Here is a 12500-nt window from a genome sequence, read left to right as displayed (position 1 = left end):
TTACGCTTTATGGTAGGCAGTTGTTCATGTAAATTCAAATCTAGTCGTAGATTACATCGTTTAGTTTTCTTGATAAAAGTAAAGAGAAAGAGAAAGAGTCATTTTCCGCTCAATTTCAGAGGTTAAATGTCCTTAATCGAGTACTAGAATATTGCGGTTGATCCGTGCCGTTTCACCGGTGTTCAGAATTAACGGACATTATGTTGAGTAATGCTTGTGACGCAGGTCACGTGTTAATTTTCCAGAATTACGAATAGTAGGCGGATAACGCCGTTGTTGTAACTTATGAAACAAGTGTGTTTCTCTAAAAAGTGAACATTCATGGTTTACATGATAAATTCACGTAAAACAGAGATGATAATAATATAATCCCTTTATATTTTGAAGATCCAATGAATGTCAGGTATGACTGCGCAAAGAATGATATATAACGTTCTTTAATTGAATGTTCTTAAAAACCTTCACGTTTAAAACCGATAAGAATTATTTGTAATGACACTACACACACACTACACACACACTACACACACACTACACACACACACACACACACACACACACACACACACACATATATATATATATATATATATATATATATATATATTAGCGGGTTAAAGTCCTACTGTGAAGGTTGAAAGAGAGAAAAAATTTGTAAAGAAAATAATACATATACAATCATCGTCTTCTGTACAAATATTGTCAATTCGATCTTTACTTACTGAGTAACTTTGATAGGATAAAAGCGAAATAAGATACCAATGCAAAAGATGCTAAACAGAAAAAGTCACTACGTATAGTTAATGTACGTTTAAACATTTCTTTCATTATTTTTGTATCAATAATATTTAATAATTCCTTTTCCATGAACTTGTCCAATTCTATGAGAATTCTATCTCTTCTTTGTGATGATCTTGTAGAAGTGACATTCAAACATATCTGCTGAACACACAACGATGGCACAATATTTGTTCAATTCCATTAGAGGCGACATTCCATGTCAGTTATCGCATTTATTAGATCCAAGTACAAAGAAGAAGGAGGACGCATTTGGTGGCAATGCTTTTGTGAATGTCAGAAATAACTGCACTAAAAAAATCAAATGATCTTCGTTATTTCTAAGGAATATCAAAGATAAAAACTCGAGCAAACTTGTTAACATAAAAACGCTATATTTCCAACTATAAAAGAATACTTCTACGTAGAAACTCAAAATACGAGCAGGAAGAAGCTCGTTATCGCAGTACCCAGTAATACTGACTCATTCCGAAAAGTCGGACGATATAAATTAAAACGTTATAATCAAAGAAAAAAAAAAAAAAAAAAGAAAAAAAAAAGAAAGACAGGAAAAGAAAAAGGGGAAAATAATATTATGACATGAGTATAAAGTTAAAAAGAAAGAGAGAAAGAGTGGAAGAAAAAAAAACCAAGAAAGAAAAAAGAAAGAAACAAAAAAAAGAAAGTAAGTAAGAAGGAAGAAAGGATAGAAGGCATTGTAAATTCGTAACGTCGATAGTTTCGGTAGGAAGAATCGAACGTAAATTTTGACAGTAGAGGCCTAGGCAGCGGCCATATTGGCTCCGCCGTTGTGCCGCTCGTTGTATCGCCTAGCGAATGGAAAAGGCCGTTCCAGTATTGTCGGAATGAGGAAACAAAAGATAGTTTTTTGATGTTGATACGTCAAAGAAGTTTCTTATTCGATAATAATGATAAAACATACCTGGAGCTCCCTAACGGAGCTTCGAACACGATCGAATTCCCGGCTCGTCGTCGGTGCGTTGGCCTCTCTGTCCCACCTACGGTTCCGTGCTTCGCTCTGTCTCTCTCTCTCTCTCTCTTCTTCCTTCTTCCTCCCTATCTATTCTCTCTCTCTTTTTCTCTCTCTCTCTCTCTCCCTCTCTCTCTCTTTTTCTATCGCAATGGCAGCGAGTTGCCTCGGGGGATTTGTCGACTTCGACTTTCCTCACATCGATTACTACGCACTTTCCTTCTTTTTTCTCTTCCCCACAGGCTTGCAATGTCGAGCGCACGATCGACGTAAGAAGAACACCACGAATTAGAAAGTTTCTATTTAAAAACCGATTTTACGTGTTATCCGATTAACACGTCGCACGAATGTGTATATAAACACCAAGAAGAAATATAGATAAAACCGATTCACTTACTCCTTTAAGGTTATAAAACTTGAGGCGTCCACGCGAGAAGAGAATGACTCGTGAGATGGGCCGTGGCGAGAAGCCGAACGCTCACGACGACGAAACGAAACGAAACGAAACGACGACACGACGACGGCGGCGACGACACGAGTGAGAAGGCGCGCGCGCGCGCGCTCTCTCTCTCTCTCTTTCTTTAACGCAAATATATATATATATATGATGGATGTATGTATGTATGTATGTTGTATGTATGTGTGTATGTATGTATATATACGCACACAAATGACACACACGCACGCACTTGCGCACACACAGATACACCGATAGATCACACGTACAGGTTAGCGCACGCGACACGACACGATATATATCGTTTTCAAAAGGGCGAGCAGCGCGGCGCACGGGCGTCGACGATCGTTTTCATCGGAGGAGGAGAGGACGAGGGACGACGTCGGCGACTCTCTGCCTTTTTGCGGAAGCGAGCGAAGCTGCTGCTGCTGCTGCTGCTGCCTACTGCTGCTACCTCTGCTGTTTGATGGCTCTATCAGCGGGCAGCAGGGCGGGGCTCCGTGTCTAAACTCTCGTGAACCCCGAATCCGCCGGTTCCCGAAGATACCCGAACTCTCCCGTGGCGCTGTCAGTCGTACGCATTAACCGCCATCTTCGAAGCAATCTACTTTGTTCACATAAATTAGTTTGATTTCTTACAATTTTTTCTTCTTTTTCTCTTTCAATCGTATAAGTATATTTATATCTTTGTCTACTTTATAATCTCATTATTTGTTTTTAATTCGAAATTCTGTCAAGTCATGTATAATCGTATGGATAATATATCAGTTCATTTTTCTCTTTCCATTACACTCGATCCAAGAAATTTTCAATCTTAACCGACTGTACGCGGTCGGTAAGAGCGCGTAACAACATATGGATAATTTTAAATACATCGTCGAATAAGTTAATATAAATAAATATCTCGTTTCAAATGTAACATCAGGTAAGATTGTAAGATGACGCTAAAAACAAGATCGTTCTTACTAAAGATTCACGATCGGTAATGACTAATTACCGAAGCGGTATATTACGGAATATCAATGAAGTGCCATCTACGGAGGAAAGTAATAAAGTGATACGTTTCAGTTCGATTCTCGTACTTCGAAAATATCGATTGACGAAATTTTTAACGAAATTATTCTTAGAAATAGTTTTAAAAGCCGTATTAAATCGATCACAATACAACACAACGACGTAACGTCTTTTCATTCTAAAAAAGAAAAAGAGTCAATGCGATTAGAATTATAAAGGTAAAGAAACTATCGAATGGAAAAAAATAAAAAGTGATAACTTAATTTCTATAAATATTTTAGAGGAGTTAAATGAGTTAGCGCGAATAAAGAAATATGTTTTATTTCTAGAAAATGTTTAAGAAGATAATGTCGTAGGCAAGTAATACGTTTGTCTTTTGGAATAGCACCCTCTAGGAAAGAAGAGGACAAAGTGGTAAAGAAGAGGAACGGTAAGAGAAGAGAAGAGAAGAGAAGAGAAGAGAAGAGAAGAGAAGAGAAGAAAAGAGACGAGAAGAGATGAGTGGAGTGGAATGGAGTGAAGTGGAGTGGAGAGGAAAGCCTTATCAATATTATCAGTGGAAAGTTGGAGGGAGGTAACGAGACAATATAATCGGATGGTGAACGTGCTTTTGGTGGGGGGATGGAAAGGAGGACGCAGGCGCCGTGTACGACACCCCGTACGTGCCGTCGCCTGGGTTGCCGCCGCCGCCACCGCCACCACCACCACCACCACCACCACCGCCGCCACCGCCGTCGTTGTCGTCGTTGTCGTCGTCGTCGTCGTCGTCGTCGCCGTCGCCGTCGTCGTCGTCGTCGTCGCCGTCGTCGTCGTCGTCGTCGTCGTCGTCGTCGTCGTCGTCGTCGTCGTCGTCGTCGTCGTCGTCGTCATCGTCGCCGCCGCCGTCGTCGTCGAGAAAGACGTCGGCCTGTCGCGCCTCCTCCCGTCGTATTTTCAGTTCCGACCGAACGCGCCGGCGGGGACTGGTCTAACGGGTAACCCTGGGGAAACAGGGTAAAAAAAAGAAAGAAAGAAAGAAATAAAGAAAGAAAGGAAGGAAGGAAGGAAGGTAGGAAGGAAGGAAGGAAAGAGAAAAAAAAAAGAAAGAAAGAAAGAAATAAAGATAGAAGAAAACGCGCGTGCCCTAGAACAAAAGTTCCTCCTGCGTCGACTCCTTCGGCATTGGCGAAGTGACGGTTTTTCAGGTCGACCGAGGAGTGGGAAAGAGAGAGCACGCGGTAGCGCAACAGTGTCCAACGACCTTTCCCGTGGAAGCATCGTTCGTTCCGAGGAGTGTCGTTTCTTACCTTAATATCCCGAGACAGATAGAAAGAATAACGATAAGGGAAAAAGAAGAAGGAATCAGAAGAAGCAAAAGGGAGAGAGATAGATAGATAGATAGAGAGAGAGAGAGAGAGAGGGAGAGAGAGAGAGAGAGTGAGAGAGAGAGAAAGAGGTAGAGAAAGAGAAAGAGGATTGTACATTTTGCTGCTTTTTAGTAGTTGTCCGGGTTGACGAGGTGTGGTGCTTCGTGCTTTCGAGGGGAGGAACGAGAGAGAGACAGAGAGAGATAGACAGATAGAAAGAGAGAGAGAGAGAGAGAGATAGACAGATAGATAGAGAAAGAGGTGTTTCCATAAAGTTAAAATTAAAGTGCTGACTGAGTGGACGATGATTTGAAACGAAAAACAAAAAAAAAGAGAGACAGAGAGAGAGAGAGTGAGTGAGACAGAGAGAATGAGAAAGAAGGAAAATCATCGAATTTGTTCACTGTTACTCAAGTGAAAGGGTTTGGCAGGTTTGTGTCGGAAGTGTTTCGATCAACCCAGACGGGGCTTCGAACCGATGTTGATTTCGATAAGAATCAACGAAGAGTCGGTGAAACGTGGGATCGCCGCCGGTGGTCGGACGTATTCGTGGCGTAGCACGACTGCCACAGAGGATGAAGAAGAAGTATAAAAATAACTGTCCCTGAGAGAGGATGAGCAGAAATGCACAGCTGACCGGCTCACCCCGTGAAACGGGACAGTTCCTTCGTCGTAGCGATATCGTCGCGTTTCTATACTCCTCAATCGATCTTGACTTTATATCGCGAGGTATACATAGAACAACAACAAAAACAACAACGACAAAAAGAAGAAGAAGAAGAACAACAATAACAAATACAATGACAGTAACAACAAGAAGAATGAAAAAAAGCTAGAATATACGCATATACATATACGTATAGAAGAGACTCGCGCGCATCCAACCAATCACCACGTGCCTTTCTCGTCGTAATCGTGGACGTTAACCTGGACCATCGAGTCGTTACCCTCCCTTTTTCTTACAAGGAATATCATTTGATCGCTTCTACGGATTTACCATTAAATATTAAATGACGAAAGGAATAAGACTCTTTGAGCGTTATCGATAAAAAAAAAAAAAGAGAGAGAGAAAAAGAAAAAGAAGAAGAAAATAATAATAATAATAATAATAATAATAATAATAATAATAATAACAATAAGAATAATAATAATAATAAAGAAAAAAAGAACGGACACGCAGAAACTAAACGAAAAAAAGAGGAAAAAAACGACGACGACACACAAGAACAACAAGAACAGCAGTAGCAGTAGCAACAGCAGCAGCAGCAGCAGCAGCAGCAGCAGCAGCAGTAACTATCACGACAAAGATAAACAGTTCCGTAATCGTTAAGGATCGAAGAAAAAAGAACAAAATAATCGTAAAATACGCGTACGTGGTCTGTTTTAAAAATAAAAGTTAGCCGATATAAAAGATTCGTTAATCTCGTGGAAATGCCGGAATCATGCGTTCCTTCTTCGAGGCTATTAAAACAGCGTGTAACATCTTCGGATTGGCGAAAGACTGACGACGACGAGGTCGAGCCGACAAAATCGAAAACCAATCGAATATATTTCCCACGAATATCAACGTATTATAAAAAAGGAAATAATCAATTGCCGTGCCTAACGACGACACGTTCCTGGGATTTTCCTTACGACTTTTTTCTTACGGCAACTTTTATGTTAATCCATTGATTGATTTAATTAATTATCGGATATGAATAGAACGAATTAAATGGAAGAATTATTAAACGTTTGTTCGATAATGAAGAGAATTTTGGCGATGTATTTAAATATTTCGTTATGTCGTGCGTGGACTCGATTAGAAAGAAAATTCTTATCTAATCTTTATTGGTAATCGTATATGAAAAAGGGATAATAAGTAATCGAGATTAGTGGATCATTTACGGTAAGAACGGAACGAACATAGATAGATAGATAGAGAGAGAGAGAGAGAGAGAGAGAGAGAGAGAGAGAGAGAAAGAGAGAGAGAGTATACAACTATAAATAGATGTTTTCTCGCTTAGAGGATCAGTCTTAAAAGTTAAAGAAAGAAGGAGAGAGATAGATAGATAGAGAGAGAGAAAGAGAGAGAGAGAGAGAGAGAGAGAGAGACAGAGAGAGATAGAGATAGATAGACACATAGATAGATAGATAGAGAGAGCAAGAGAGGGAGAGAGAGAGAGAATACTTCTAAGAAAATACACGCACGGCGACCAACACGACCTTGTCCGAGTGTCCTTGCTTCAGACGAAGGATCATAAGTCAACAGAAAAGACGGGCAGCAGCAAGGTGGTGCGACCTTTGGTATATCTAAACAACAGAAATAGCGGAAGCGAATCGGATCGAAGTTGGGTCGAGCGATCGAGTCTTCTTAGATAGTGCAAGCATGTGTTGAAGACCAAGAGAACGTTCTCTAAAGAGTCAAGGAGCTGTAAAGTGACGAAAGGAGAGAAAGAAAGAAAGAGAGAGAGAGAGAGAGAGAGAGAGAGAGAAAGACAGACTCGAGTGAAACTTATAACTCTTTCGGTGCCTCTTTTTCTTCTTCTTCTTCTTCTTCTTCTTCTTCTTCTTCTTCTTCTCTTTTTTCCTCTCCTCTCATTTTTTTCCCCCTCTCGCTTCTTCTTTTTTATCTTCATTTCACAAGTACAACGATACCTAAACGAAGAAAAATTCTTAAGAGCCTATGAACGTTCTTCGATTTTAATCGATTCGATCGGTACTTGCTACTTGTTGTTCCTTCTTTTATGATTTTTTTTTCCTTTTATCTTCTTTTCCCCCGCTTAGTATCAAATTCCTTTCTTTCTCCTTCTCCTCCTCCTCCTCCTCCTCTTCCTACTCCTTCTTTTTCTTCTTCTTCTTCTTCTTCTTCTTCTTCTACGCAAGGCTCTGCGCGGGTGTGTTTTGAATTCTTTTTTTATTTTTTTTTCCGTTTTTCTTTAGTGCTACAATAGTGTTCACGGAAGTTGTTTATTGCTATCACTGCACAGAAAAGAGAAATATATATATATATATATATATGTGTGTGCGAATGTATATATATATATATATATATAAACGATAGATATTAATTATCGATACAAGAGGCCTGATTAGTCTCTCTTCGAGAAAAAAAAAAAAAACGCCGACACGTTTACGTCTACCCAGATATCTGGGAATCATCCTGAGATGCCTGTTAGACGAGGTCACGTGGCGCCCAGGACAACGATCATCGAGACCATCATTAGAAAGTTTGATACTCACGGTAAGTCTCATCTTATATTTATTACGAATATAATATCCTTTTGGGGAATAATTTGTTTTTTTTTCTTTTTTTTTTTTTTTTTTTTTTTTTTTGTTAATATTATTGATTAGTAAATGACCGTTTAATGGCGACATATGACAGATCTCTTTTTCTTTCTTTTTTCTTTTTGTTTTTTGCTTTTTTTTTTTTCTTTTTTTAACTATTATTATTACGATCAAATTTTATTTATGTCTTTCATTATCTCTTTCCTTATCTCATTCTACGAGCGTGTAAAGAAATAATTTTTGGCAAGCGAGCATCGAAGATGTCAGTTCTTTTTTTCTTTTTCTTTTTTTTTTTTTTTCTTTTTCTTTCCTCGTCGCTATAGTTATTCGCGCGAATAATAATAACAAATTAAAGATAATCGTTCTGCATGCGAGGCACGTGAACGAGCATATAAGTATGTATATATGTATGTCGGTGGAACAAATATTTTTTTTTCTTTGAACTACGAAGATCGTTCTTGGAATTAATTATATATAGATACTGTAATTGTAAAATACATAAAAAAAAGAGAGAGAGAGAGAGAGAGAGAGAGGGAGAGGGAAAACAATGATACAATTGTAAACAATAGTTGAAAATCAATTATTATTGATAAAGGATAAATACATATATTTCTTCGGGTAAAAAATAATAACCGTGATTTACGATCATTTACGAATGAGAATTAAAATTGTTTTTTTTTCCTTTTTCCTTTTTTTTCTTTTCCCTATCGATCGTTTAATTTATTTCAGTTTATATATTTAATTTAGTTTAATTTAATTCAGTTTAGTTTAGTTTAGTTTAGTTCAGTTTATCTATCAAGGTCGTTTATTAATTGAGGGATTAATTGAAAACGATTGAATTTTCATTGCTTACCACATGAGCGTCGAGTGTGTTTCGATTGTCGTGCGATTAAGAAGTAAAGCCCCTAGGTGTAAATTGGCCTAAGTAGGCTTAGGTAGTTGATAATCGATTCGTAGAATCAGGTAAAACACATGTCGAAAGTTCTCATACGTAAGACATTTAGTCGAATGGCTTGTAATGACTCGTAACAAGAGAACGATGCCAAAATTTTCACGTCCATCTTCTCATTCTCCTATTCTTGCGTTTCTATCCGTCTATGCGTATGTATATATATACATATATTTAAGTACATACGTACATATACATTCATTTCCATTCTAATCCCCTTTCATGCGTATTTTAACATACTCATTAACCGTTTGAGCATTAAATTTTCATAATGCTAAATGGAATAAGATTTTCTTATGCTGCAAATTTGTTACGTCTTTCTTTTTTCTTTTTTTCTTTATTTCTTCGTTAAAAAAAAAAAAAAAAAAAGAAAGAAAGAAAGATATAAAACATATATAAATAATGGAATAAAAAAACGTTGATGTACTCGCGATTAGAAAAGACGAATGAATGTAGACGAACGTTTTTCCTTTTCCTTTTTCTTTTTCTTTTTTTGACGGAGAAATTCATAAATGTTAGATGAATACTTTTCTAAAAAGAAATTAAGTTAACGAATATTATTATCTCTTTCTTTTTTCTAGCGATTAGAAAATATCATATATTTATTCTGAAACCTTGAATATAAAGATCAATGTGCGCGAGCGTGTGCGCGCGTGCGTGCGTGCGTGTGTGTGTGTGTGTGTGTGTGCGTGTGTGTGTTGAGCTTTATCCTGAATCTTAAACGAATCGAAAGAGAAAAGGAAATCGAAGTAAGGATAATATTAAAAATGTGTAAATGGATATGCGGTGAGGTATGTATATGCACGCAATCGCAATATCGTTTCTCAGTTTTCTATGCAAATATTGATATTAACATTGAAAAAATGAGGGAAAAAAAGAAGAGAAAAAGAAGGAAAAAAAGTAAAAAAAAAAAAAAAAAAAAAAAAAGGAAAAAAGAAGAAAAAGAAAAAAGAAGAAAGAAAAAAAAAAGTAAAAATGAGACGCTTCGTGCAAGGACAAAAAGCTTCCGTCGGACATATGTATGTACATACATTTGCAACAAAAACTTATTAACAGGAATAATGTCGCGTATGGGGCCACCGGTGACCCTCACTACCCCTTCCTCCCTCCCTCATTTACCATCTCCCCTACTCGTCTTTTACTCTCCATTCGGCCTGTTGTAATTATTTGATGTGAAATGAAACGTGATCACGAAATGTTTCATAATATCGTCAGTTAAGTAAGTTATTGAATGAGTAAAGGTAAATAAGCGTTAACGCTCTCTTTCGAAAAAATCCATTTCAAAGTTTTCATTAGAGTATTAATTAATGAGAAGTATCTAATGCAATTAAAAAGTGACCTTCTCCTTTTTTCTTTTTCTTTTTCTTTCTCTTTTTCACTTTGTCCTTTTTTTAAAGGTACAGTAACACATACCATTCAAACGTTCTAAATATGGTGGTCACGATTTGGTGATAATACTTGTTTGTTCTTCTTTTATTTTTATTTCTTTTTTCAATCAGAAAAAGAAAAAAAGGAAAAAGAATTGATTTATATACCTTTCTTCCTACGTGTACGTGAAGTGAGATCGTAAAAAAATGATCTCCGTTTTTTCGTTTATTCGATTTAAATCATCATTTTACGATGATAATCATAATTCATTCATCCGGCGAGGATAATATTTGTTTTTCTTTATTCTTTCCTCTTTTGGAGCTTGAGAAAAAAAAAGAAAATGATTCATTAGCTCAAAACGGATGATTATATGAAAAGAATCCCACCTATCCTCCCACTCTTAAAAATAAAAATTGATCTATCTCTTTTTGATTGTCTAATTTATCCAGAAAAATTATTAGATATTATAATAATCATATATTCTTATTGCTATGTTCTATGACAATCGTATAATATCATCTCACACAATAAAATACAAATAACAAATGAAGCCGCTTAAAAAGAAATTGTATCAATCGATCATCCGATTCTAAAATATAGAATAACAGTTTATATTGTTCGATATTGGGACATTTGGCATGCATATCCTTGACGATCCATTGGACATTCTTACAATGATCATTTATCACTATATGGGATATTAACCCTTTGAGAAATTCGAGTTGATATGCGGGTTAAAGAATAAAGAAACATTTTTGAATTAATAATAATAATTATATATACATATATATATATATATATATTTATATATTTCTTTTTTTTTTCGTTTATGTGACGCATATTAGGTACACATCACACCTTGTTCAGTTCATTAATTATTTTTTGTTTTCTTTTTTCTTTTTTCTGTTTTTTTTTCTGTTTTTTCCTTTTCCTTCTTTTTTTTTTTTTTTTTTTTTGATCTCATAATTATCACAACTCATGTTTCATGAGCGTGTTTACTTTACAAAGAACGCGATAACGTGACCTATCCGCGGACCAAGAGGCCTGAACGGTTAGTCACGTAAAAATAACACGACGTTTTAGTGTGTCGTAGTAAAAGTTACGTAGATATTTTAAATTGAATCTTTTGTCATATTCCGTTGTCGCGAATCGAAACTTATTTCCCCATTTTTATTAAATAAGAAGAAGATGAAAGAGAGAGAGTGAGACAGAAAAAGAAATAGAGAAAGACAGACAAAGAGAGGGAATGCGAGAGAGAGAGGGAGAGAGAGAGAGAGAGAGAGAGAGAGAGAGAGAGAAAATAAGTTATTGAGAACTTCGTTTTCGGGAGGGTAGAGGATTAAAAGTTATTTCATTTTTTTCTCCTTCTTTACTTTTTCTTTTTTTTTTTTTTTACTTCGCAACATTCGCTTTAATAAAATTGTTTGGTTATATACAATATCTCCTTACGATGGAATTATTCGTTCGAACGAGTAAACGTTTTCTTATCTCGAATAAAAGAGAGATGAGAGAACGAGGACAGGTCCAAGAGTTATCCGAGTTTTACCTCTTAAAAAGGACAGTAAAAAGAAAGGAGAAAGGAAAAGAAAGATAGAAGGAAGGAACGAAGGAAAGAAAGAAGGAAATAAAGAAGGAAGAAAGATTCCCGGCATCGAGCCAGACTTCCATTTCCAATATTATTTAACATATCCAGTGGATCGTAGAACTGTTCCAAGTCTAGATTCACTAGCTCGTTTGTTAGATAGGTAGATAGGTAGATAGGTAGCCAGGTAGGCATGTAGGCAGGTCGGTAGGTAGGTAGGTAGATAGGTAGGTGGGTAGGTAAGTTGATGTGGTGGGGATAGGGTTGGTGGGTGGTTATAGTTAAATGGAAGAAAGGGGTAGTTCTGTCTCGACAATGGGACAATGCACGTCACTGGCAATATCGCTCGAGTAATGCATCAAGTCCTTGCTTGTATGAGAAAGAGAGAGAGAAGAGAAAGAGAGAGAGAAGAGAAAGAGAGAGAGAGAGAGAGAGAGAGAGAGAGAGAGAGGGAGAGAGAGAGAGATGGTTGGCGGGATGATGCGAGTGAGTCGGATTGATTGCAACAAAAAAAAAAGGAGAAGAAAAAAGAAATGTAAAAGAAAAAAATAATAGAGAGAGAGAGAGAGAGAGAGAGGGAGGGAGGGAGGGGAGTGGAGGGTAGAGGGAAGGGGATAGTCGGCTTTCTCCATCTTCGCATCACCGCGAATATATTGACGTCAAGCTCGAGAAAGATTAGTTCTCTCTCGTATAAACGCGAATGCATCATAACACGCGGCTAGTTATGCGGATTTAACGATGCCGCATTA

General features: G+C 37.1%; 2 protein-coding genes across 14 annotated transcripts in view; one reads left to right on the top strand and one right to left on the bottom strand.

Moving 5' to 3' along the window:
* The window catches only part of LOC124421723 (guanine nucleotide-binding protein G(I)/G(S)/G(T) subunit beta-1), a 21298-nt gene extending 18619 nt beyond the window's left edge, over positions 1–2679 (bottom strand). The window contains exon 1 of the mRNA XM_046957251.1: positions 1721–2679. The gene's annotated coding sequence lies outside the window, so the exon portion shown is untranslated. The remainder of the gene's footprint in view (positions 1–1720) is intronic.
* Positions 2680–5749: 3070 nt separating this feature from the next.
* LOC124421721 (potassium voltage-gated channel unc-103) overlaps positions 5750–12500 on the top strand; it is a 150116-nt gene continuing 143365 nt past the window's right edge. For 12 of the 13 annotated variants that reach the window (XM_046957247.1, XM_046957243.1, XM_046957236.1 and 9 more), the window contains exon 1: positions 5750–7808. Coding sequence is in view for 12 of the 13 variants with exons in the window: in XM_046957243.1 (XP_046813199.1) it covers positions 7733–7808 (76 nt within the window). In the remaining variant the exon portion in view is untranslated. The remainder of the gene's footprint in view (positions 7809–12500) is intronic. The other variant, XM_046957235.1, reaches the window with a different exon arrangement.

Source organism: Vespa crabro, chromosome 2 (genome assembly GCF_910589235.1).
Source record: "Vespa crabro chromosome 2, iyVesCrab1.2, whole genome shotgun sequence".
Lineage (NCBI taxonomy): Eukaryota > Metazoa > Arthropoda > Insecta > Hymenoptera > Vespidae > Vespa > Vespa crabro.
This window is presented reverse-complemented; position numbering and strand designations above follow the sequence as displayed.